We start from the raw sequence: 26,530 nt of genomic DNA, 5'->3' as shown, positions 1-26,530 counted from the left end.
TAGATTCAAGCATCCTCACAAGGAAAGAGGTCACATACGTTAGTATCAGTGGGTTAGGAGCCCTTTACGCAGACACTGTCACTCTGCCCTGAATGGGCAAATTTACAAGTCTCTTTAAAATCTTAGACTTATGCTCCTCAACAATGTGTTAAAAAGAATACTGTACATCAAACAAAACTTTGAAATGAGCAGAGCTGTCACTGTAGATGATATGTAAATTTCTAGAATAAAGCATTTCATGTAACCAAGCGTAACTTTAATAAAAGATGACAAATCTGGAAAAATATGAGAACATGTATGGTACAGACAACAAATTATATCCTGTCATGTATAGTTAAACTTCTGCCATGAATTTACAAATCTGAATAAGTTTCCAAGTGAAATATCAACAGAAGCGAGGAAAATCACTCCAATAATACGTCTTCCTAGAAATCTATGTAGCTGTGCCAACATTTTGATATGGATGTTTCCTGCCTGTTCAGACCCGTTTTTCAAGTCTTCATAAAATACCTTGCACATAGTCTGTGAAAACAGATGACAGTCCAGTTGCTTCAAATTCTCTTTCCAATTCACTAACCGATGGATATACCTTTACTTCAAAGGTAGAAAGTCTGTAATGAGAGGAAATGCACATTTAAGATAAACTTCAGGCAGAACTATTTTTCTTTTACAAAAGCTTTATTGACAGTAAGCAAACTGTACATACTAAAAAGCCAACAGAGGCCATTTTAACTAGAGAACATACACATCCACTAAATAAAATAGTAAGGACATAATCAAAGATGGTACAACAAAATATATATACAAACACATTTAGAGGACAAACTAAGAAATGAAAGGCTGTCATGTAGGATTCAATGCTAAAAACACAAGGTGGTCAAATCAAGATTCAGGTGTATATAGCAGCAGAGCGTCTCCAGCAGAGAAGGTAGAGACTAATGCTATTAAATTGGCAGCCTAAACTGGCTGATACCTTTACCGATAAATCAGACATTAAGAAAAAAAAAGGGAAAAGAAGAATCAGAAAAGAGCAAAAAAAAAAAAGGGGGGGGGGGGATCTCAAACTTAGGATCAGATATGTAAAAGAAGGTGGTCAGATCTATATGGATGGGCATGATCAATCCAGGGGTGCCAAGTCCCTAGGAACTTATCACGAGAGTCCACTAAAATGGCTGTCAACTATTCGTTAATCATAATGTTACTCAAGGCAGAACTATTTTTTTAAAATAGAGTGGATATGAGTTTTGTCCTTGACCTTGATGCCAAACCTGTGGCCCTTTGGTACTTGTGCAGCCCATGGACCCGAGCAGTCTGTAATGGGAGTGAGAGCCTTGATTTTTAAAGGGGTAGTAGTAGTGATCTCTACTTGCCTCATGTAACATGTCACCAGACTCTCACTGTCACTTGCAGCATGTCTCCAATTTCCAACAAAATCTGTAACCAGTCTACATTTTTTTACCATAATTTCCTCTAGTAGATTTGCAGTTTCTGACATTCCATTCTAGCAATACATACTGTATACTAAAATATTCTGTACTGACCTTTGTTGATGTCAGGGGCCACAGCTGAAGTCCTCTATACCTCATAGGATGACAACCACTGAGATTAGGTCCTCTGTTAGATTTTATTATTATTTCCTGCAGCCCCATTGGGAATATTTTCCTTACTTCACTGTTGTGTCACTGGGATGGTAAGTGAGGAAATCTTCTGAAATAAAGGGAAAGACTACAGCGCTGCTGTAGCCACCCAGAGATGACATGCTGACTCTTCCTCTACTACATGTGAGTGCATTATTATATTTATACTGTTTGCTGGTTTGCACGGTCTACACTCAGATTGAGACGCCCTCTGCTCTTTTCTGCCTTGAGGAAAATCTTTTCAATAGAGACACAGACGTAAAATCACTGTTACTGATAAAATGGGGAGGAAATGGTGGCAATCAATTTTCCCGATATAGGGAGCCTCAAGTGCAACCCCCAGCAAACACAATAGTCATTGAATATACACATAATACTGAATTACCAATGATGAACAATAATACAAAAAATATATATATAATATTTTATCATTTAAAATATGTTATTATCAGAATATAATACAAAAATGAATGTACTACAGAAAGATGTTAGAGACTGACAGACATGCAACAGGAGATGGTCAGAGCCTACTGGCATGCTAAAAGAGAAGGTTGGAACCTGCAGACATGTCTCTGTCTGAAAACGTTCTCCTTACTGTATCTTTTTGATGTCTGTCAGGCAGAACAAGAAGTGAGGAGAATTACTCCAACAGGAACACAACAGTAAAGATAATCTTTCTAGCCTGAGGTTTTTTTTTATTACACTCTGTATCCCTCTGATTTTCTCCACATCCTGTCCAGTTAAACCTCTCAACTGAGGACAAAGACAACAATAAAAACCTGACAGTGGTTTCTTAGACCTCCCATCAAGTAAAAATATACTGACAGGCTGGTTGACACACATCAGTAGATCGACTCCTGTTCAACCACAGTGCCCACATGTGGATCGAAATGTGGCCAGTCCCTACTAGACCGGCCAAATTTTGATCCATGAATGGCCAGCTTAGGTCATGTCATTAGGCTGTCATCTGCTTGCACAAGGTATTTGATACAATGTAGATTGGTGTAGACTTCATTGTATGATACAGTGTAAATATTTGCCAGCACAACATGGATCTTCAGAAAACGTTTTTTTTTATTGGAGAGAGATCACAAACAAAAAAGTGCAACATTGTGGAGCCGCAAAGGACCCCTTTACTAGGCATGTGCACAAACGTTGCACTTTCTTGTTTGTGATGTGATCTCTCTTCAATAAAAAAAAAAAAATGTTCAGACTTTTCCTGAAGATCTGATTGTGCTGGCAAATATTTACAGTCTACTGTGAATGTTCCAGTCTCCAGCCGGTGGTAGCTTCAGCACCCATTACTTTAGAGCCCATTCCAGGGATGTGTAGGATATGATGGTAACTTCCATTCACCTTTCCAATGGTCAGTGAGGTACTTCCATAAGTCAGGCCATAGACGATGCATTTTTTTTTTTTTTTGTTCAACCAGCAGATTATATGAAAAAAAAATGATTCAATTTGCTCCAATCTCTCAAGTGAAGCGACTGTATTTTGATAGTGGTGAGAGTTCCCTGCTGTCAGAATACAATGATCAGTGAGAGTCGATCTCTCAAGACTGCCCATAGATAGATCAAAGCTCGGCCGGCCCCTACTGAACCAGCCAGCTTAAGACAAAGGCTGCTGGTGGGGCTAACACCAAATCAAGTGGGAGAAAAGTTAGAATGGGTATTTATTGCTGTCTGTGACCCCTTTGGAAAGATTTCCATAACTACCTGTTCTGGACAGCTTAGGGCATAACTTTGAACCTCTTCATATAATGGATACCAATTGGTTGTGCACAATGCTCATTGGAATTCGTTATTAAAAACATCCATCTTTCTGTGCTGCTCATAGCACCTTAAGATAAATTTGAATTTAAGATTTATAGTCCCTTTAAAAGAATAAAATGCTGTTTATCAGTAGGGCAAATTACCTCTTCCGCACTTGTGGTAATTTAAAGTCACATAAAACACTGATCATTTTCTCTTTACATTTCTTCCCACTGGAGTCCACATCTACCTTGCAGCTTTTCTGGAGGACCAAATATTCCTGTAGGACAGACACCAAACACAAAAAGAAATTGTAAAATGAACATGCTATTTTAAGAGAGTACAATCTAGATATGTATGGTTCTAACTTTTTTTTCCACGGGTGTATTATTTTATATACATACAATACATGGTTGAGGGAGGCTTGATGTAATAAGCAAACCTTGCCATTTAGTACAAGGTCCGCTTTAAAATTGGGTGCTTTAAAAAAAAAAAAAAACATTAGTTTGTCCAAAATGAAAACTCTTCTGAAAATATCTCACCGATGAAGTCCCCAAACAACAAAACAAGTCATTCATCATTAACTGCTTCCTGCCCAGACAATCATGTGACAATCGAGTACCAATCGTTAATGAAGACCATGAGCTGCCTTTGATAGCTTGATCTTTGTGCTAGGAGGACGCAATGAGAGCGCTTTCAAAACAGAAACAGCGGCCACCCAGTGAAGCTAAGGCATAGCATGTGGGATTTAAAACCCACCCTTTTGCTGCCACACATATGTGTTACGCGGTTGGCAACAGGTTAAGCTCATCAGAGTCTTTTTAAGCAGTCTCTTTTAAAATGGGCAATACAATATGATATTAGGAGGACAAATCGTAGTATAGGTTTTTTTTATTGGGGAAAACCAGGTAGCAAAAAAAAAAAACCTGTAGTTTCAGATATATAGGTAGTAGAGCTGCACGATTAATCGTCAAGAATTGTTATCGCGAGTTTGACTAAAGTGTTTCCCGATTCTTTCTATGCAAAGAATTGTCTCTGCTCTTCTGAAGCCACTCCCTTCAAAAGAAAGTTAGAGAAAAACTGGGCAGTCTGCCAAGAATCAAAACATTCTTTATCAGTGTAAACATTGTAATAATTGGTCAATGGAATAGACTTTGTGTGTAAGGCATCATTCTCACGAGGCGGATCCACTGCTTCAGAGCCCGCCTCAGTCCGCCAGCTCAGCGGGAGATCTCTCCGTTGATCTCCGCTGAGCCGGCGGATGACAGGTCCCTCTCTGCTCACTGAGCGGGGAGGAGCTTGTCGAGCGCCACTAGTTACTATGGAGAGATCGGATGAAAAACGGACAGCATGTCCGTTTTCATCAGATCTCATCCGATCCGCCAGGGACGGATGCGAAGGTAGGGCCATCCGTCTGATTTTAGCAGATCGGATCGGGCCGGATGTCAGCGGACATGTCACCGCTGACATCCGTCGGTCCATAGACTAGCATAGAGTGCCCGTTCAGGTCCGCCGACAAAACTGACAGGCAGACCTGAATGGTCCGACAGTGTGAAAGGGGCCTAAGTGAAAAAAGTTTAACCACTTAAACACTAAACCTTTTTCTGACATTTGTTGGTTTCAAGTTAAAGTCATTTTTTTTTGCTAGAAAATTACTTAGAACCCCCAAACATTATATATATTTTTTTAGTAGACACCCTAGAGAATAAAATGGTGGTTGTTGCAATATTTTATGTCACACTGTATTTGCGCAGCGGTCTTTCAAATACAATTGTTATGGAAAAAATTACTTTAATGAATTAAAAAAAAAAAAAAGCTAACCAGTAAAGTTAGTGAAAGATTTTACAACGCGAGAATCGTGAGAGAATCGTGATCTTTTTATTCTAAGGAAAAAAAATCGTGATTCTCATTTTGGCCAGAATCGTGCAGCTCTAATAGGTAGCTGAATTTTTATGCAAATCTTAGTTTCTCCTGATACAGTTGCCCATGGTCCCACTTAACTCCTAAACCACCCTATTGGTCCTTCCTTTAATAACTTGTCTACCAGAGCCATTTTTGCACAAATTAAAATGCACATTTTAGGCCTGAAGATTAGTTAAACCACCCTGAAAGCAAAGACCCTGTAGAATAAAATGCTTGTAGTTGCAATTATGTCACATGATATTAGCGCACATGTTTATCAAACACAATTTTTGGGTAGATACCTAACATGTCAAGCCTTAAAATTGCGCACATCCATGAAAGGGCAACAAACTTTGATACCCAAAATTGTCCAAAAGGCATCACTTAAAAAGCCCTCTGTGAATAATGTCTGGGGGAGGGTAAAGTTAAATGTAAAAGCAGATTTAAATACACAAAAAAATTGAAGCTCACACTTTGTAATCAGTTACAGCAACAAGTATTTTTCCTTTCAGGATTAAGGTTTTACATAAATAAATAAAAGCTGATCATAAACACCCATGCTAGTGTTAAATGATTTGTCTCATCCATGCCAACTGATACATTAAGCTGGAGAGTTGCTTCTGAAAAACAACAGACTTGCTGACTGGATCACCAGATGAAAATAGAAGAAAGAAAGCCTAAAAAAAGAAAATGAATGCAGCCATTGCATCTAAGAATTGGTAAGCTGCAATATAATAAATGTTTGCTTTTGGGTTTAATACTGTTTTAAAGTGGCAGTAAACTCTCATCTCTGACTTTTACCTATAGGTAAGCCTATAATAAAGCTTAACTATAGGGACTGTAAATATCTCCTAAACCTGCACTGTTTAGGATATATTTGCTGTGCATGCAGCCAATGACATTACCGACATAAGCGTTCTAAAGGAACGGCCAACCAAACCATTCCTTCAGATTCCTGTGCTGTAAACCGCCCCTTCTGTCCGCATGCGCGGGAGTGACATCCTAGTGGCTCCGGTCAATCACACAGCTGGAATCCGTGGACCTGGAAGGAACACCGGGTGAAGATGGAAGCACCTGCAGCGATGACAGCTTGTCGCTGGAAGGCGTAGTTTACAGGTAAGTTTAACATAATGTGCTAGTATGACATTACCTTTCAGGTTAGAAAAAAAAAAAACACCCAGCGGTTTACTACTGCTTTATTGTTTTATTAAAGGGGTTGTAAAGGTAAATAAAAATAAATAAAAAAATAACAAAACTTGTCTATGCTTAACTACTCTGTGCAAAGGAATTACACAGAGCGGACGGGAACCTCCTCTTTTACGGTCCCCGGCTAGCGATCCTGGCCCCTTCTCTCTGACCAGTGCCCCCGTGGGAAGCCGCTTCCCATGGGGGCACTCGTGCATGCTCGCACCCGGGTCCCTCTGCTGCGTCCATTGACACAGACAGCGGGACTCGGCTCCGCCCCCGCTTCCTTGTCACTGGCTTTGATTGACAGCACTGGGAACCAATGGCTTCCGGTGCCCCAGCAAAGCCAGCAAGACCTGGAAGTGAGGGGAGAGAAGAGCTGCAGACATGCACGGCGCTGGTTCGAATGAGATCTGAGGTAAGTAAAGGAGGGGGTGAGGGGGTGATGCTGACACCCAAACATTTTTTACCTTAATGCAAGGAATGCATTATAGTAAAAAACATTTAGACTTTACAACTCCTTTAATAAGCAGTAAAAGAGCTTTAAAATAAAGCCATTACTGACCTCTGTAGCTACTTGTACTCTGAAGTAACTAATACTCAAAAATCACAACCGAAACTCTAAAGTCAAGTTTCAGTCCTCACAGCTTACAATCACCTAGAAGGCTGGCAGGCTGCCAAGTTTCTGCTGCCATTGAAAATAACGGGAAAATAACAGTGCCCCTGTTGTGAATTTTAAAGATAAATTCCTCCACAGTGCCTGGAGCTACGTATGTGATTGAGGCCTTTTTTTAAAGTACTTTTACTACTGGTTCCGAATATGTAACTGTTTTCTTCTACATATTCCGGCACATATTAATTTCACTGTTTTTTCATCACAGTTTCCAATTCTGAACTGCTCAGATTTGTGACAGGTTTACTTTAGTAAGTTCTGAGTTTTTCTGCTTTGTGTTAAGCCCTGGGTAATGGAGAAAAGGAGCTTCACTACTCACCCGAATACTACTCCTGTCTCCTTGCAAAAGAATTAGAATTATTTTGCCCATGAACATCAGTTTTCCAGTCAAGTTTAAATCAGAAGTCCATTTTTCTACTGTCCTGATATATCTGTCCTTTGCTCTCATGTGATCTAAATGTAAAAGCATTGTCCAGGTGCCCTCGTCAGTCACGGTGCCTGCTGACAGAGGGTGGTTTTCATCCGAAATGGAATCCCCAATTAGAGCGTTAAGATTCTGCTGCACCCACAGGACCAAGTCATGTATCATCGGTTCTGAGAGATGCTGGCCGGCTTGGCCAAGTAATTTGTCTCTGAGCTCCTTACACTGCACCCTGGTAAGTTCTTCCGAGCTTGGTAGGGTGGATGGATATGTAACTGGCAGATCAAATATGAGTCGTAGACGAATTTCTGATTCTGTTAGCTGCTGCACGCTTGTCTGAATCATTACTGTTATTCCACTCTCTGCAAAACATAGAAACTCAATCAACCACAATGTGATATCCCGACAGCAATAAATCAGAGGAAAATTACATTTTCCAATAGCTCTTCAAGTCATTCGTCTTCTGCTAAGGACTTCAAGAATCAAATGTTAATGGACAGTTCAAAGTTCCAGGAACTCTACCATCAAAATAGAAGAAAATGATTTTTATGTTCAGGCACAGTGGGGAAGTAGTGTCTTTTTATGTTACCAAATGGATATAATACATAGCGCTGTGCTTTAACTCATTCTTTAAAATGTGTATGGTTTATGATAAAGACTGACAAATTCTAGAAACCAGGGAGCCAAGGATCCCCCGAAAAATGATAGTTGACACTTAATCCTAAAACAATTTTATATTGCTGTCAGGACTTTTCCAGTCCTGCACCCTTACTGTATAACACTCGGCTTCATGCTATCAGACTCTGTGCTAATACGGAAGGGTTCAAGTGCTCCATAAAAGAGACATCTTCAGGGAAGCCTATCATTTTTTAACTTAAAGCAGAGTACCACCCAAAAGTGGAACCTCCACTTAATTGACTACCCCCCCCCCCCCCCGTGCCACATTTGGCACCTTTCAGGAGGGAGGGGGGAACAGGTACCTGTTTTTGTCAGGTACCTGTCCCCAATTCCGGGAGACGGTGCCACGGTGCTGTCCCTCAGAAGTTCGGCCCCCCTTCTCCCTGCGCAGCACGCTTTGCACATGCGCAGTAGGGAGCCCGCAGTGAAGGCTTCATGGCCGGGTTCCTTTACTACGAGAGCCGATTTAAAGATCGGCTGGGGTGCCGATATCGCAGAAACCCTGGACAGGCAAGAGTCCTAATATTAAAAGTCAGCAGTATTTGTAGCTGCTGACTTTTCATTTTTTTCGTGGGGGCCTGGAACTCCTCTTTAAAGTGGTTGTGCCACTTTGTAAACTACACACAATCTCCTCTGTTAGAAAGCGTCCTATGCTGCAGTGTACAGTCAGGTCCATAAATATTGGGACATTGACACAATTCTAATCTTTTTGGCTCTATACACCACTACAATGGATTTGAAATGAAACAAACAAGATGTGCTTTAACTGCAGACTTTCAGCTTTAATCTGAGGGTATTTAGATCCAAATCAGATGAACGGTGTAGGAATTACAACTGTTTGTATATGTGCCTCCCACTTTTTAAGGGACCAAAAGTAATGGGACAATTGGCTGCTCAGCTGTTCCATGGCCAGGTGTGCGTTATTCCCTCATTATCCCATTTACAAGGAGTAGATAAAAGGTTCAGAGTTCATTTCAAGTGTGCTATTTGCATTTGGAATCTGTTGCTGTCAACACTCAATATGAGATCCAAAGAGCTGTCACTATCAGTATAGCAAGCCACCATTAGGCTGAAAAAACAAAACAAACCCATCAGAGAGATAGCAAAAACATTAGGTGTGGCCAAATCAACTGTTTGGAACATCCTTAAGAAAGAACGCATCGGTGAGGTCAGCAACACCAAAAGACCCAGAAGACCACGGAAAACAACTGTGGTGGATGACCGAAGAATTCTTTTTCTGGTGAAGAAAACACCCTTCACAACAGTTGGCCAGATCAAAAAACACTCTCCAGAAGGTAAGTGTATGTGTGTCAAAGTCAACAATCAAGAGAAGACTTCACCAGAGTGAATACAGAGGGTTCACCACAAGATGTAAACCATTGGTGAGCCTCAAAAACAGGACAGATGAGACCAAGATCAACTTGTACCAGAGTGATGGGAAGAGAAGAGTATGGAGAAGGAAAGGAACTGCTCATGATCCAAAGCATACCACCTCATCAGTGAAGCACGGTGGTGGTAGTGTCATGGTGTGGGCATGTATGGCTGCCAATGAAACTGGTTCTCTTGTATTTATTGATGATGTGACTGCTGACAAAAGCAGCAGGATGAATTCTGAAGTGTTTCGGGCAATATTATCTGCTCATATTCAGCAAAATGCTTCAGAACTCATTGGACAGCGCTTCACAGTGCGAATGGACAATGACTCGAAGCATACTGCGAAAGCAACCAAAGAGTTTTTTAAGGTAAGGAAGAGCTCCGATTTAGCATGCATTTCACTTGCTGAAGACAAAACTGAAGGGAAAATGCCCCAAGAACAAGCAGGAACTGAAGACAGTTTCAGTAGAGGCCTGGCAGAGCATCACCTGGGATGAAACCCAGTGTCTGGTGATGTCTATGCGTTCCAGACTTCAGGCTGTAATTGACTGTAAAGGATTTGCCACCAAGTATTAAAAAGTGAAAGTTTGATGGATGATTGTTAATCTGTCCCATTACTTTTGGTCCCTTAAAAAAGTGGCAGGCACATATACAAACTGTTGTAATTACTACACCGTTCACCTGATTTGGATGTAAATACCCTCAAATTAAAGCTAAAAGTCTGCAGTTAAAGCACATCTTGTTCATTTCAAATCCATTGTGGTGGTATATAGAGCCAAAAAGATTAGAATTGTGTCGATGTCCCAATATTTATGGACCTGACTGTATGTTCTTTGTGAAAAGATGCCCATTACTACTGCTTGGCGCTCACATGACTCCTCGCTGCCCCCTCACCCGATCTGACAGCTAGAGCGGGAGGGGCCAAGAATCCCCAGCTGACGTTAGTCAGGAGGAGAGGAGGAGAGAGACGAGATGTCAGCCGGGGAGAAGGGGAGTGAAACGGCATTCCTGTAAGTCAGCTTCTTTAAGAGCCATAGTAGGCGTGCGCACCACCTGCGGGGGACCAGATACACGTGGCCAGCAGGCTCGATCGTCGCCAGCTATCCACAATCGCAGGCACAAGAGCCAGGACGGGGATTTGTGTGTGTATACACATAAATCCCCATTCTGTCAGGAGAGAAGAGACAGATCACTGTTCCTATTAAGTAGGAACAGCAATCTGGCTCCTCCTCTGTTCATTCCTATCCCCTCACAGTTCAAAACACACCTAAGGAACACATTTAACTCCTTGATCGCCCCCTAGTGTTAACCCCTTCCCTGCCAGTGACATTTACACAGTAATCAGTGCATTTTTATAGCACTGATCGCTGTATAAATGTCAATGGTCCCAAAAATGTGTCAAAAGTGTCCGATCTGTCAGCTGCGATGTCGCAGTCCCGCAAAAAAAAAAAAATCACAGATCACCGCCATTACTAGTAAAAAAAGAAATAAATAAAAATGCCATAAATCTATCCCCTACTTTGTAGACGCTATAACTTTTGTGCAAACTAATCAATATACGCTTATTGCAATTTATTTTACCAAAAATATGTAGAAGAATACATATTGGCCTAAACTGATGAAGAAATTTGTTTTTTAAAAACATTTTTGGGGGTATTTATTATAGCAAAAAGTAAAAATATTGTTTTTTTTCCATAATTGTCACTTTTGTGATCCAATACCACCAACATTTTGTTTGGGTACAACAATGCACGCAGTGCCTTATCACAAAAATGGCCCGGTCATTAAGGGGGTAAATCCTTCCGGTCCTTAAGTGGTTAAAGGAACAGGATCCAATTTTTTTTAGGGTTACATACACTTTAAGCTGCCCATAAACTGTTTGAATCTTGGCTGGTTCACCAGGGACCGAACCATGTATGGGCAGGCTGATTGTACCCAAGTTGATTATTCGATCAATGTGGGTACAACTAGCCTGTTGGATTTTACATGCAAATATTGCTAGCAGCTATTATGGCCACTAGCAGTATTTACTATGTTCTTCCAACGTGAGGGATTCCCCCATTAACACATTTTTTGATGGGGGGTGGAGAGATTTTCTTTCCGAAAAAAAAATCGCTCCATTTATCCCGGGTTAAGCCAAGTCACACTTTAAACTGCCGTGCCCGCGGTTTCACCTAATCCTCTGTCATTTTTACTGGTGACATCTCTTCTTATGTATCCTCATATTTATTAATTGCCTCCTTATGTCTTACTCATTTATTTATTACAGGTACTTATTTAGTACAAACAATTTACGCAGCACATGACGTTATATATTGTTTATTCACATCAATCCCTGCCCTCAAGGAGCTTACAATTTTAAAGTCCCTAACTCACATTCATACATACAACATACTGGTATCAATTTAGACAGGAGACAATTAACCTACCAGCATGTCTTTGCAATGGAGTACCAACTGGGGAGCAGTCCGCCCTGGGTGCCACATACTGGGGGGTGTCAGGCCGGCGCCCCCGTAAGTGAAGCAGTGACAGCGGGGCGGGCTCAGGCAGCACAGCGATAGCCCAGAGAGGCGAGCTGTGACAGGGTGTGGGGATGCCTGGGACAGGTTCGGACTGTACCACTACACGGGTGACATGCAGGACCGACCGCTGAATTGACACAGCAGAGCAGGAGAAGGAAAACACTATTTCTCTCTCTTGTACAGCAGGGGAGGGAGAGAGACAGAGGGGCAGCGCTGAATAGAGGATGGGAAATGCTGGAGTTAACTTTCTAAGTTGACTAGCAGGTAATTGATTGCTAGGTGGTCCTAGCAACCAATCATTAGCTTGTTAATATGAAAAATTAACTCCAGCAGTTCCCGCCATCTGTTCAGCGCTGCTGTGTCTCCCCCTGTGCATGAGTAAGGTAGGAAGGGTCAGAGCTGTGTAACATGCAGGGGACCAGAGTTGTGGGGGGGGGGGGTTGTATAACTTGCAGGGGGTTCAGAACTGTGGAGGGTTGTGTAACATGCAGGGGGTTCAGAACTGTTGGAGGGTTATGTAACATGCAGGGGTCCAGAATTGTTGGGGGGGGTTGTGTAACATGCAGGGGGTCCAGAACTCTGTGTGTGGAGTTGTGTAACATGCAGGGGGTCCAAAGCTGTGGGGGGGGGGTTGGAGTTGTACAACATGCAGGGGGTCCAGAGCTGGGGGGGGGGGGTTGTGTAACATGCAGGGGGTCCAGAGCTGCAGGGGTTGTGTAATTAAAAGGGGTCCAGAGGTGCAGGGTGCTGTGTGATGTAAAGGGTTCCAGAGGTGCAGGGTGCTGTGTTATGTAAAGGGGTCCAGAGGTGCAGGGTGCTGTGTAAAAAGGGGTCCAGAGGTGCAGGGTGCTGTGTAATGTAAAAGGGTCCAGAGGTGCAGGGTGCTGTGTAGTGCAAAGGGGTCCAGAGGTGCAGGGGGATGTGTAATGCAAAGGGGTCCAGAGGTGCAGGGGGTTGTGTAATGTAAAGGGGTCCAGAGGTGCAGGGGGTTGTGTAATGTAAAGGGGTCCAGAGGTGCAGGGGGTTGTGTAATGTAAAGGGGTGCAGGGGGTTGTGTAATGTACTTGTACTTGTAATTGGGTGGGGGGGTGCCAGATATAGGATTCGCCCCAAGTGCCAAATGCTCTAGGTACGCCCCTGTGTCTTTGGAGCATGGAAGAAACCGGAGTACCCGAAGCAGGCACAGGGAGAACATGCAAATTCCACACAGGTAGTGCCATAGTTGAAATTTAAACCGGTAGCAGTGTTTACTTCAGTTATTTCCAGCTTCCAGGGGCATCATCCCCTCAATGCCTGGAATTATTCTTTAAATGCTCCTTAAAGCGAAGCTCCACCCAAAGGGGGAAGCTCCGCTTGTTTGCTACCTCCCCCCTCCGCTGCCACATTTGGCACCTTTCGGGTTTTTGAAAGGTACCCGTCCCCACTTCCGGGAGACCTCACTGTGGCGAGGTTCCTCGGAAGTTTGCCCCCCCCCCTCCTGCTTCCCCTGCCGCCGGGCCATTCAGAAACCGCAGCATGCTTTGCGCATGCACAGTAGGGAGCCCACTGTGAAGCCACAAGGCTTCACTGACAGTTTACCTTACAACGAATGGCGACGGCAGCACCCGAGAACCAATTGAAAAATCGGCTGAAGTGCCGACATCGCTGGATCCCTGGACAATTAAGTGCCAGACATTAAAAGTCAACAGCTGCAGAATTTGTAGCTACTGACTTTACATTTTTTGGTGGGGAGGCGGAACTCCTCTAAGTCTAGGGGAAGATAAAAAGGCTTCTGGCTTATCCTGCCCCTGTTTGGGTTTGTTCCAGCGCTCTCCTCCTCTCCATCGAGTCGATGAGCAGTCCCTCAGTGGCCTCACATACAGTACAAGGCTATTAACCCTGCATTGTACATAGAGAAGGCAAAGGTGTGACTGTGGCTGAGAGAATCTTAGATAGGAAGCTTCCTTGGACCCCCTGGATTTAATATAACAATCATCAGGTAACTTTTTTAAATCCATTCTTTCTGGAGTTCAGCTTTAAAGAAGACATCATTTTTCTAACAGTATTCAGCTCCTAAAGGGATATTGTATATAGGACTTTGTTCCATCTATCTAGGTGCCCTGTAACGCTAGATGCAATGTCGGACAGGGCACGCAACCTGCTCCACCGCCCCCACCATTCTCATTCTGGGGGTAGATGTTTTGCTGATTTAGATACACTGCCAGCAGTCCTGGCTCATCCCCCCTGCCAAGTGCCCCCAATAGCAGGCCACTTGCTATGGAGGTACTTCAGCAGGCTCCCTCCCAAGCCACACTCTGTGTGTCAATTCACACACAGAGCGTGGCTCGACCCCACCCCCTGCTCTTCCCTATTTGGCTCACTGGCAGTGATTGACTCCCGCTGAGTCAATACCGCTGCTGTGGGAGCCAGTGAAGAGAGAGGGAGACATGGGAGAGCCGCTGCTCTCATGCACATTGCTGGATCAAGATGGGGCTCAGGTACGTATAAGAGGGAGCTGGGGAGGGAAGCTGCACCCGGAAGGTTTTTTTACCTTGATGCATAGAATGCAATAAGGTAGAAATCCTTGAGTCTTTAGAACCACTTTAATCAGTTACAGCAATTTTTTTTTCCTTTTGGGACAAAGGTTTTATATGCATAAATACAATCTGATCATTGTAAGCACCTGGTAATGGTAAATTGTTTGTCTTATCCCTCTAACAACAGGAAAGCTTGTTCTGTTGAAAAACAACAGCTTTACTGGCTGGATTACCAGGTGAAAATAAAAGAAAGTCTAAAAATAAAAAGTTATGCAGCCATCTCATCTAAGAATTGGTAAACCTCAATATAATAAATAAGGAAAACAGGTGTTCAGGCACTGCAACCTTCCAACATATAAGCCCTGCCCTCAGACCTTGAGGCTTCTGACACCTCCAATGTACCAGAATAAAGGAAAGGGATGGTCGGCACTCAGGATGACATCCAAAATAGTATTTCTTTATTAAATGCATGTACAATGCTCTAAGGAGCAGGGCCCTCTGATTCCTACTGTATTAAAGTGTATTGTATTTGTACTGTCTACCCTCAAAAGCGCTACGTAAACTGTTGGCGCTATATAAATCCTGTATAATAATAACAATAATAATAATAATAAATACAAAGCTATTAAACAGCCGACGCGTTTTATACGTTAGTCCTTAGTCATGGCTGATAAAAAACTAAATAACACGTACATAGTATATACAAACGGTCACGTGATTAACCAACACAGGTGAATTAAAAAAGGGAAAACCCGACATGATTCCATGCAATTGAGGGGGACCCCAGAAAAGGAGGATCGGGGCCGCTCTGTGCAACACCCTTGCACAAAGCAGGTAAGTATGACATGTTTGTTATTTTTAAAAAGAAAAAGAACAAACCTTTACAATCACTTTAAGGCAGTTCTGAAGGCAAAGGGGGTTCAACCCGGTACCAGCAAGGTGTATCTAAAAAAGTGACCACTGAGTGTATATACACACGCCTACAGTATCTCACAAAAGTGAGTACACCCCTTGCATTTATGTAAATACTTGTTTTTTTTTTTTTCATGTGACAAAACTAAAGAAATTACACTTTGCTACAATGTAAAGTAGTGAGTGTACAGCTTGTATAACAGTGTAAATTTGCTGTCCCCTCAAAATAACTCAATACACAGCCATTAATGTCTAAACCGCTGGCAACAAAAGTGAGTACACCCCTAAGTGAAAATGTCCAAACTGGGTCCAAAGTGTCAATATTTTGTGTGGGCACCATTATTTTCCAGCACTGCCTTAACCCTCTTGGGCATAGTGTTCACTAGAGCTTCACAGGTTGCCACTGGAGTCCTCTTCCACTCCTCCATGAGGACATCACAGAGCTGGTGGATGTTGGAGACCTTGCGCTCCTCTACCTTCCGTTTGAGGATCCCCCACAGATTACATTTGGTGTTATCACTCTCACTCTCTCATACTGGTCACTGGAAGTTCAACATGGCACCTCATGGCAAAGAACTCTCTGAGGATCGGAAAAAAAGAATTGTTGCTCTACATAAAGATAGCCTTGGCTATAGGAAGGTTGCCAAGACCCTGAAACTGAGCTGCAACACGGTGGCCAAGACCATACAGCGGTTTAACAGGACAGGTTCCACTCAGAACAGACCTCGCCATGGTCGACCAAAGAAGTTGAGTGCGCGTGCTCAGAGTCATATCCAGAGGTTGTCTTTGAGAAATAGACGTATGAGTGTGGCCAGCATTGCTGCAGAGGTTGAAGGAGTGGGGGTCAGCCTGTCAGTGTTCAGACCATACGGCCCACACTGCATCAAATTAGTCTGCATAGCTGTCATCACAGAAAGAAGCCTCTTCTAAAGATGATGCACAAAAAAGCCTGCAAACAGTTTGCTGAGGACAAGCAGACTAAGGACATGGATTACTGTGGAACCATGTCCTGTGGTCTGATGAGACCAAGATAAATGTATATTCTTCAGCTAGTGTCAAGCGTGTGTGGCAGCAACCAGGTGGGGGGTACAAAGACAAGTGTGTCTTGCCTACAGTCAAGCATGGTGGTGGGAGTATCATGGTCTGGGGGTGCATGAGTGCTGCCGGCACTGGGGAGCTACAGTTCATTGAGGGAACCATGAATACCAACATGTACTGTGACACACTGAAGCAGAGCGTGATCTCCTCCCTTCAGGAACTGGGCCGCAGGGCAGTATGCCAACATGATAACGGCCCCAAACATACCTCCAAGATGACCACTGCCTACTAAAGAAGCTGAGGGTAAGAATGATGGACTGGCCAAACATGTATCCAGACCTAAACCTTATTGAGCATCTGTGGGGCATCCTCAACGGAAGGTAGAGGAGCGCAAGGTCTCTAACATCCACCAGCTCCGTGATGTCGTTATAGAGGAGTGGACGAGGACTCCAGTGGCAACCTGTGAAGCTCTGGTGAACTCCATGCCCAAGAGGGTTAAGGCAGTGCTGGAAAATAATGGTGGCCACACAAAATATTGACACTTTGGGCCCAATTTGGACATTTTCACTTAGAGGTGACTCACTTTTGTTGCCAGCAGTTTATACATTAATGGCTGTGTGTTGAGTTATTTCGAGGGGACAGCAAATTTACACTGTTATACAAGCTGTACACTCACTACTTTACATTGTAGCAAAGTGTCATTTCTTCAGTGTTGTCACATGAAAAGATATAATAAAATATTTACAAAAAATGTGAGGGGTGTACTCACTTTTGTGAGGTACTGTATATATATCTGTATATATATATATATATATATATATATATATATACACATACACATTGGACAGATGTGCAGCCCAGCCTGTCCAGCTCCTCTGATCCCGGATCTCCTCCCCATGATGTGATTGTATTAGCAGTGGAGGGATCTCTGTATACTGATCTCTGTATACTGATCTCTGTATACGGATCTATGTATACTGATCTATGTATACTGATTTATGTATACTGATCTCTGTATACGGATCTATGTATACTGATCAATGTATACTGATCTCTGTATACTGATCTATGTATACTGGTCTCTGTATACGGATCTATGTATACTGATAAATGTATACTGATCTCTGTATACGGATCTCTGTATACTCATCTCTGTATACGGATCTATGTATACTGATCTCTGTATACGGATCTATGTATACTGCTTGTCTCCCTCTGTCAGCCCAGGTTAAGGATTAAAGCGATCCATACATTAAATAATGAGAAATTAATGGCTTTATCTAGTCTGTGACAGATCAGAGCTGATACAATGTCGTTCACCTGAACGTGAGAGAACTTCAAATTCCCCCGGCTCACAGTATATGGCTGACAGCACAGAGATCTCCTCCAGCACCGCCTCTGATATGCACAGCCCGGAGCCCCCATCCATGTCACCGATCCGGGACCATCAGCACTTCCCTTTCCGCTGCTCTATGGAGCTTCCCCTGCACTGGCGCTCGCTGTCCACTGGGTGGCAGAGCTTTCCGCTATAGACACGCAGTTTCGGTGAGAACCATTAGGTGGCGCTGATGGTGTGTCCATAAGATCAATGCATTCATTTGGGTTTGTCTGAACTCCATGTTCATTTTTTTCCACCCAGAATAATAATGTAAATAAAACAAATGACAGACAAATATTAGATCAGCCTTTCTCAACATTTTTACCTGGAGGAACCCTTAGTAAAAAGTCTGAGATCTGGGGGAACCCCTGAAATCATTTTAAGGTGGCATTCATATCTGCTCATTCTGAGAACGCGCCTTGCTCTTGCAGCGCCATTAATTGTTAATGGCATCCCAAATATGCCCAGCAAATGTGCAACAGACGCACAGGAAAAGTGCAACACCCGAAAAGGTGCAAGAGCTTCTTTGGCAAGTAAATGGGCTGTCCTATGCATGTCTTGTGAAAACACACAAAAAATGTGCGTTCTCGCAATACGCACAAGTGAATGGGGTCTAAGAGCTGCAGCTCACAGAAGGTTAGTGTCATCATTATGTAGTATATACATGGCAGCCCATATATACATTTATGGTTATCTTTCCTATCAGACAGCAGGCTTTCCTGCAAAGCGATTTTCTTGCAACAGCGTTGTTCTAGGTCACAATTCGTTGGAATTGGGGAGGGGGTGCTGGGCTGCAATGCCCCTGAAAGCTCCCATGTCTGCCCTTCAATTCTAGGATATGGCTAAACAGAAACCTAGATTTTAGAGGGTGAATATACAGTTAACAATACCCTATCGCCAGGCACAACATTTGTTTCTAATTTTGAATAGAGTGAAAATGAGTTAGAACCTCTGTTGAGTTTTTATTGCTACCTGTGGATGCAATGGGAAGATTCCTCCTCACTTTCTATTTGACGAGTGTCATGGCAGGAGAGGAGGGGGAATTATTTTGCTGGGGCCACAGCAATTCAAACACTATTGCCCTAACAAACAAGTCCTTTGTGTTCCCAAACAGCCACAATATTTGTGTTGGTGATGGTTTGCAACCTGCACAATATTTTCACTGTGGACCCAGACAGGGCTCATGCACATTAGCATATTAAAAATGTTCATATTTACCAGGGGCGGCCTGTCCATTAAGGGCACACGGGCGCTGCCTCTCCTATCCATGCATCCAGCCCCCATGCAGGACTCCAGATGCATGAATTCCAATGGCGGGGGTGGGTTTTTTTTAAGTAGTGATTAGAGCCAGAGGCTCTAATAGGCTTCAAAAAAGGATGGGCTCAGAACACAGAGCACTGCAAACTGAGCCCAGTTGTGTGACAATAGCGAATTAATATTCACACTGATTCTCCTCCCAGCCAATCAGAAAGCGGGTCTGAGACCCGCTTCCCAATTGGCCGAAAGAAGAATCATTCCGATTGGCCGCCGAGAAGGGAGGAGACAGAAGCCGCCATTATGCCCACGGAGGAGAGCAGGGAAACGGAAAGCCTCCCGTGATGCCCACCGCCTGCCGCCCAGGTGAAGCACTGCCCACCATAGATGGGGTAAGTGCTCCAGACCCGACCGACCCGATCGGAGGGGGAGGAGGGTGGTGTGGGTTACCCGGCCGATAAGGGGTGGCAGTGGGTGCACTGTTTGCTGCTGCCCCCCCAAAAAAAAATTTACCACCAGCCGACACTGATATTTACACTGGACCTTACAACCAGAAATTAGCATATAAATACAGTTTTTCTTTAAAATGTGCATAATGGCACATAATGCAAGTCGATGTTCATTCACCATTTAGAAGCATAAACATGTTTCAATTAGTATAGATTAACACACGTATGTGTAGCACTGGTAGATTTTTCAGTCTACCGCTTCTAGTTAAATTTAGTTGATTATCTGTGCTGTACATAGTTCAGATCTAATTTACAGTTAGATTAGCCTCTGTTCCAGTTTGGCTGTGTTGTGTGCAGTTCCACATTCTGCCTGTGGATGTCGTTGTCACTCTGGGTCAGTGTTGGAAAGCAACAGGCTGAAACATATGAAACATATGAGTGTTCTTCTGTCCCGGTGACAACTCAGCAGAGGTGGTCCTCCGGGTTGCATTCTGGGAGAGGGTATTTATGGGGCAGACACCATGTTTTGAAGAGCTTTACCTCGTGGCCCTCCTGGCCCGGAGGCATGTGTTAGTGAGTCCTACCTCATGGCCCTCCGGTCTGGAGGGTTGCGTTGCGGCAGCCAAGCGGGTGGACCCAGAAGCCTGTCTGGGGCCTGCTATAGCTGGGATTGTCCTGTGCTGTCTGTCCTGCGGGAAGAAGCCGGACAATCGGGAAGATCCAGGGGAGGACTCATCTTGGAAGAGACCCTTAAGAAGGGGCTGGTGACTCGATTGGAGGACATATCCTAAACTACCCTACCGCACAAGTACTGCCGGGTCGGCTTAAAGGTTCTGGTACTGTGTTTGCTGTTCATCGAAAACTACTACATCCTGTGGCAGAGGATCGTACAGTTTTGTTTCACTCAAGTCTGTGGCAGAGACTTTTTGTTCGTGCTGCGTTCCGGCTGCTAGGTTGGTGAGAGAGACCTATCCGGGCGTGCAAAGATTTAATCCTGAGCTGAGGATATATTCATCCCAAAGATTTCAATTCCTTAGTGCTACGCCAAGAAAAGGTATTTGAACTTCCCTGCAACTCTTCTCCTACCTCTTTCCTGCTACTTCTTCAAGTTATGTCCCATTAAAGCATTGGAAAAGTACTCAAGTGACTGGTTTCTACATTGTCTTCGAACACAGGATTTGGGCATTTACACTGCTCTATAATACCAAGCTAAATGCTACCACGTGCATGGACACATTGGCATTAATAGAGCTGCCTTTAGATCTATTTAAAAATGGTGCACAGATCTGAAAGTGTTGTTTTTGGCATCTATGTGCAAGAGCCCTAGACGATCCAAGCAAAGGTTACTCCCTTGCCACCTTCTAAATCGAGTTATAGATCCTAGGAGGCTGCAGGACCATTCAAAGGGCGCAGCACAGCTCTTGCATGCACAGTGGGAAGTCTTGTCACAGCCGGCCTCCCACAGTCATTATTCCGGCATGGGGGACACAAAGACTGGCAAAGAACTGGCCCTGGTGAGGACAGCGCTGGATCTCTGGACAGGTGAGTGTCTATTTGTTAGAAGTCAGCTGCTGACTTTTTTTATTTGGAAACCAGGCTGCAGAACCTCTTTAACCTGTCAGTGTTGTTAATGTTATGGCTGATCGGTGTTTATCTCAAATTAATTGTTACTAGTTGTTGGCAACCATCTTACATTAAGCAATTGTTATAGGTGGAGAAAATATTAGGAATTTGTAGGAGGGCTGCTAGGGTAGTGTTAGTGGGTTTTTTTGTTTTCTTTTTAATAGGAAATGTATAATTTAAGTTAGGTTTCATACAGACCAGGTACTGTTGTTGTAGGAGCTGCTGTAAAGGATAGGTCCTCTTGTTCTTTGTCTTGACCTTTCCACGAAGCTGAACCTCACCTGGGGAACGAAGATGTATATAGATATACATACGGTGCCTGACGCCAAGCAATAATATTCTCTCAGAGAAACAAACTCCTAGTCAGATAATAAAAAGGGTAACTCATTATAATGTGAGTTAGGGCAAAGAGTAACCAGGTAAACATAAATTTAACACAGTATAAAAGCTAACAGACATTTAAGTAAATAATAGGATTTTTATTATTATTATTATTATACAGGATTTATATAGCGCCAACAGTTTACGCAGGGCTTCAGGGTCGGTTCACACTAGGACGACTTGTCAGGCGACTTAGCCGCCTGACAAGTAGCGTCCCGTTCTGTGCAATGGAACCGTTCTGTGCAATGGACTTAGAAAAAGGTTCCTGTACTACTTTGGGGGCGACTTGAGGCGACTTGCATAGACTTCTATATAGAAGTCGTTTTGCAAGTCGCCGCCCCTGTCGTGTCCAGGTCGCCTGAGGTAGTCGCGCTGCAAGTCGCGCTGCCTCAGTGTGAACCGGGGCTTACAATATAAAAGGGATATAACATTTTTATTACAGCTTACCTGTAAAATCCTTTTCTTGGAGTACATCATGGGACACAGAGCCTTAAGTAAATACTTAATGGGTTATGGGCCACCTTCAGGTGTTGACACTGGTATACCCAATCCAGGAAGTTCACTCCCTATATAACCCCTCCTCCTTCCACATCACACATCAGTTTTTGTAGCAAAGCAATATACTTAAAGTGGATGTAAACCCGAAATTTAAAAAAAAAAATTTTTTTTATCATAATGTAGAGTATAAGATTTCCTATCATTTGAGCCCAGTCTTGCCACAAAGAGCTAATCCAGCTCTGAGCAATCCCCTTTTATTGTTCAGTGAGATAAAACTTGACAAACAGAGAAAAACTTTGTCAAATACTCCCCCTTGCTGTGAGTGACAGGTGATTTACACATCTCGTGCACTAGCCTAAGACATGCATTATTTTTTAATTCCCACCCCCACTCCTTTCTTCAGCAGCTCTGCAAGGATTGGATGTTCCACACCTCAGCATGATTTGGCATGCTGAAGTCATGTGGTTACTTTCCTGTCTTTTCACTGAATGTTAGAAATCATAGCAGAAGTTCAGTGGAATATGCATATTGACAAGGGGAGTGTAGAGGTGGGTGGGGAGTCTACTGACATCACGACTCCACCCACCGAGTTCCAGACAACAGACCCACCCACAGAATCTGCAGTTTTTCGGGTCTCATAACAGACAGAGGGGAGACATTTGACAGTTAAAGATACATGCAGGAGGCATGTATATCCTTATAGATAACCCCTATGGCAGTAGTTTAGAAAGGATGACATTGGGTTTACATCCACTTTAATCCCAAAAGAGGGGCGGGACCTCTGTGCCCATGATGTACTCCAAGAAAAGGATTTTACAGGTAAGCTGTAATAAAAATCCTATTTTCTTTATCATACATCTTGGGACACAGAGCCTTAAGTAATTACTTAATGGGAGGTCCCATAGCAATGCTACTTGAGGGGAGGGAGAGACAACCCGCAAGGTACCCACAGACTTGAGGATTTATACTGCTGCCTGAAGCACACTGCGCCTGAAGGCGATATCCTCATACCTCCTTACATCTACCTGATAAAATCTTGTGAATGGATGCACTGAAGACCAAGTTGCGGCCTTACAGATCTTAGCCATAGAGGTCTGATGACGCACTGCCCAAGAAGCACTAACCACCCTGATAGAGTTCGCCTTAACTTGAAATGAGGGAATCTCTACCCCTTAGATCATAAGTTTGAATTATCACTTGTCGAATCCACTTAGCGACAGTGGATTTCGACGCTGCCTGTCCTTTCTTAGGACCCTCTGGCAGAATAAATAAGACATCAGTCTTACGAATCTGAGCAGTTGCCTGAAAATTGATTTTCACTGCTCTCACCACATTAAGACAATGTAGTGACTCTTCTTTCCTAGAACATGGTTTTGGAAAAAATGATGGCAGGACAATATCTTGGTTCAGGTGAAACCTGAAACCACTTTTGATAAAAAAAATAGTCTGGACGAGGGCGTAACACCACTCTGTCCCCATGACAAATCAAATATGGCTCTTTACAAGAAAGAGCAGCCAGTTCCGAAACCCTCCTTGCTGAGGATATAGCAACCAAAAATACCAACTTCCTTGTCAGAAGGACTAGGGGAATATGTTGTATTGATTCAAATGGCTGTTTTTTGTAACACAGACAAAACTAAGTTCAAGTCCCAAGGATTCAAGGGAGGTTTGAAGGGCAGAATAAGCCACGTCACCCCTTGTATAAAACCCCGGACTAAAGAATGAGTAGCAAGTGGTCTTTTGAAATAAGACCGATAAAGCTGAGACTTGGCCTTTAATAGTGCTCAAGGCAAATTTCATTTCTACCCCTAATTGTAGAAAGGCAAGAATTCTGCCTATGATATGTCTCCGAGGGTGCCAACCCTTGGATTCACACCAGGAAACATAAGCCCTCCAGACTCTATAATATATAGTTCTGGAAGCTGGCTTCCTTGCATTAATCAGGGTAGAGATAACTGACCCAGAAAGCCCACGTTTCTTCAGAATGTGGGTTTCAATAGCCAAGCCATTAAACTTAGAGACCATAAGGTAGGATGGAATATCGGTCCCTCTGAGAGCAGATCTGGCCGTAGTGGGAGGGACCATGGGCCCTCCACTGCCATCTTTACGATTTCTGCATACCATGACCTTCTGGGCCATGCTTGTGCCACCAAAATTAACGGCTTTCTTTCCAGCTTGATCCTGCAAAGAAGTTGAGGCAGCAACTGAATAGGGGGAAATGCATAGATCAGTGAGAACTGATCCCATGGGGTCACCAAGGCATCCGTTCTGCATGCGAATGGATCCCTTGTTCTGGCCACAAAGCTGACTAAATTCATGTTGAACCTGGACGCTAGAAGATCTACTTCTGGAGTCCCCCATCTTTGGCAAACAGCCCGAAATATGTCGGGGTGAAGAGACCATTCCGCTGGGAATAACTGCTGGCGACTCAAGTAGTCCGCCTGCCAATTCTCTACTCCCGGAATGAAGACTGCTGATAGGCATGGAACGTTCCTTTCTACCCAAGTTAGAATATGGTTAACCTCTCTCTGTGCTGAGAGACTTTTGGTGCCCCCTTGGTGATTGATATAGGCCACAGCTGTGGCATTGTCGGATTGAATCCTGACAGGACAATCCAGTAACCTGAAAGTCCAGGTTTTTAGAGCCAGACGTACTGCTCGAATCTCTAGGATATTGATGGACAAGGTTCTTTCTTGACCACTGTCCCTGGACTGTTGTCTTTTCTAGTACTGCTCCCCAGCCTGAAAGGCTGGCATCCATCGTTACCACTTTCCAGATGACTGGTCTGAAGGATTTTCCTTTCAGCAGATTCTGGGTTAGTAACCAAGTGTGGCTTTTGGACACTGTTGGGGACAGCTGCATTGGCAAGTCCAAAGCTTGAATTGTTTTGTTCCAAGCAGACAGGATACTGTTTTGCAACAGTCCTAAATGAAACTGTGCATAGGGAACTGCTTCGAATGAAGCCACCATGGTTCCTAGCAATCTCATGCAAAGGCGAATGGAGGGATCGCCGTTTGACCTGACCATCTGCAGCGACTCTCTTATGGAGTTGATCTTTGCCTGAGGCAAGAACACCTTTTCCTGGGCTGTGTCTATGATCAGACCCAAGTACTCCAGCTTTTTTAGCGGTATGAAGGAAGATTTCTCTAGGTTGAGAACCCAACCCAACTTCTTCAGATAGTTGGTTGTTGTGCGTACGCTTTGCTCCAAATGATCTATTAGTTATAGATTGCCTAAGTACGCTACAACTGTTATGCCCTGTGCACTTAACCTGGCTAGAGGTGGGGCCAGCACTTTGGTGAACACCCGGGATGCTGTGGCTAGCCCAAAGGGCAGGGCTACAAACTGGAAATGCTGCTGTTCTAACTTGAACCGCAGAAACTTTTGATGAGTGGGAAATATAGGGACATGCAGATATGCATCCCTGATGTCAATTGATGCCAGAAGTTCTCCTCCTAGAAGGATAGAAACTGACCTGATCGTCTCCATGCGAAAGGAGCGGATCTTCAGGAACTGATTTAGATTTCCTAGCTCTAGAATGGGTCTGACATCTCCATTTGGTTTTGGTACCATAAAAGTTTGAATAAAACCCCAAACCTTGCTCTTTTTTGGGGACCTGTATGATCACCCTTTGAGATATTAATCGGTCTAGTGCCTGAAACAGAGATTGTCTTTTCTCTGGATCTTTGGGAACGAGACGGTGGAAAGTCCCGAAATTCCAGCTTGTACCCCAGCGTTACCGTGGAGATGACCCATCTGTCCTGAATTTCTTCTTTTCAGACTTCTGAAAACTGCACCTTGGTGAGGGGAGTTGCTTCTTTATAACGAGGCTTTAGGATTCTGGCTTGCAGATTTACGACCCCAGGACTTCTTTTGAGCCTTGGTCTGACTCTGAATCTTCTCTAAAGTGTGACGCCGGAGGCTGTTGCCCCTGCCTAGAGGCGGAAGCCCCTGGCGTAGAGGAAAGAGCCCGTTTAAATGAAGGGCGTTTATACTTTCTTTTGACTGGCAAAAGAGTACTTTTCCCATTAGAAATTGTTTGGATATATTTGTCCAGTTTTTCTCCATATAGTCGCTCCCCATGAAAAGAGAGCCCAGTTAGGAGGTCTTTATATGGTGCTTCAGCTGACCAAATTACTTAACAAGTAAACGCTATTTTTTTTACATGTGGAGATAGTCTGTTCATAACTTGGTCAAGGACTAGAAAAGTTGAAGTGGATCAAACCACTGAGTGCAGCAGGGGTCTAGGCATCACACACCAATTTAACTGCTAGATTCTGAAAAATCTTGAGGCACTGGGATCTCTAAAATTCAGATAAGATCGGTGGCATAGCTGGC

The 26,530-nt window shown here is 43.6% G+C and overlaps 1 protein-coding gene across 4 annotated transcripts; it reads right to left on the bottom strand.

Moving 5' to 3' along the window:
* Positions 1–234: 234 nt before the first annotated feature.
* On the bottom strand, positions 235–18,128 carry RWDD3 (RWD domain containing 3). Of its 4 annotated transcripts, none has more exons than XR_012235327.1 (5): positions 17,930–18,128; positions 7,468–7,931; positions 3,553–3,668; positions 1,542–1,736; positions 235–611 (listed from the first exon to the last, which is right to left on the bottom strand). XR_012235327.1 is itself a non-coding variant. In XM_073593086.1 (4 exons), the coding sequence occupies exons 1-4, from the start codon at positions 18,036–18,038 to the stop codon at positions 500–502; spliced, it is 801 nt and encodes a 266-aa protein (XP_073449187.1). In that variant the 5' UTR covers positions 18,039–18,128; the 3' UTR covers positions 235–499. The 4 variants fall into 4 exon arrangements, 2 of the variants coding, with proteins under 2 accessions (XP_073449187.1, XP_073449188.1); XR_012235328.1 differs by having other exon boundaries at positions 1,542–1,733; XM_073593086.1 differs by lacking the exon at positions 1,542–1,736.
* Between the last annotated feature and the right edge of the window lie 8,402 nt (positions 18,129–26,530).

Source organism: Aquarana catesbeiana, linkage group LG07, assembly GCF_042186555.1.
Source record: "Aquarana catesbeiana isolate 2022-GZ linkage group LG07, ASM4218655v1, whole genome shotgun sequence".
Lineage (NCBI taxonomy): Eukaryota > Metazoa > Chordata > Amphibia > Anura > Ranidae > Aquarana > Aquarana catesbeiana.
This window is presented reverse-complemented; position numbering and strand designations above follow the sequence as displayed.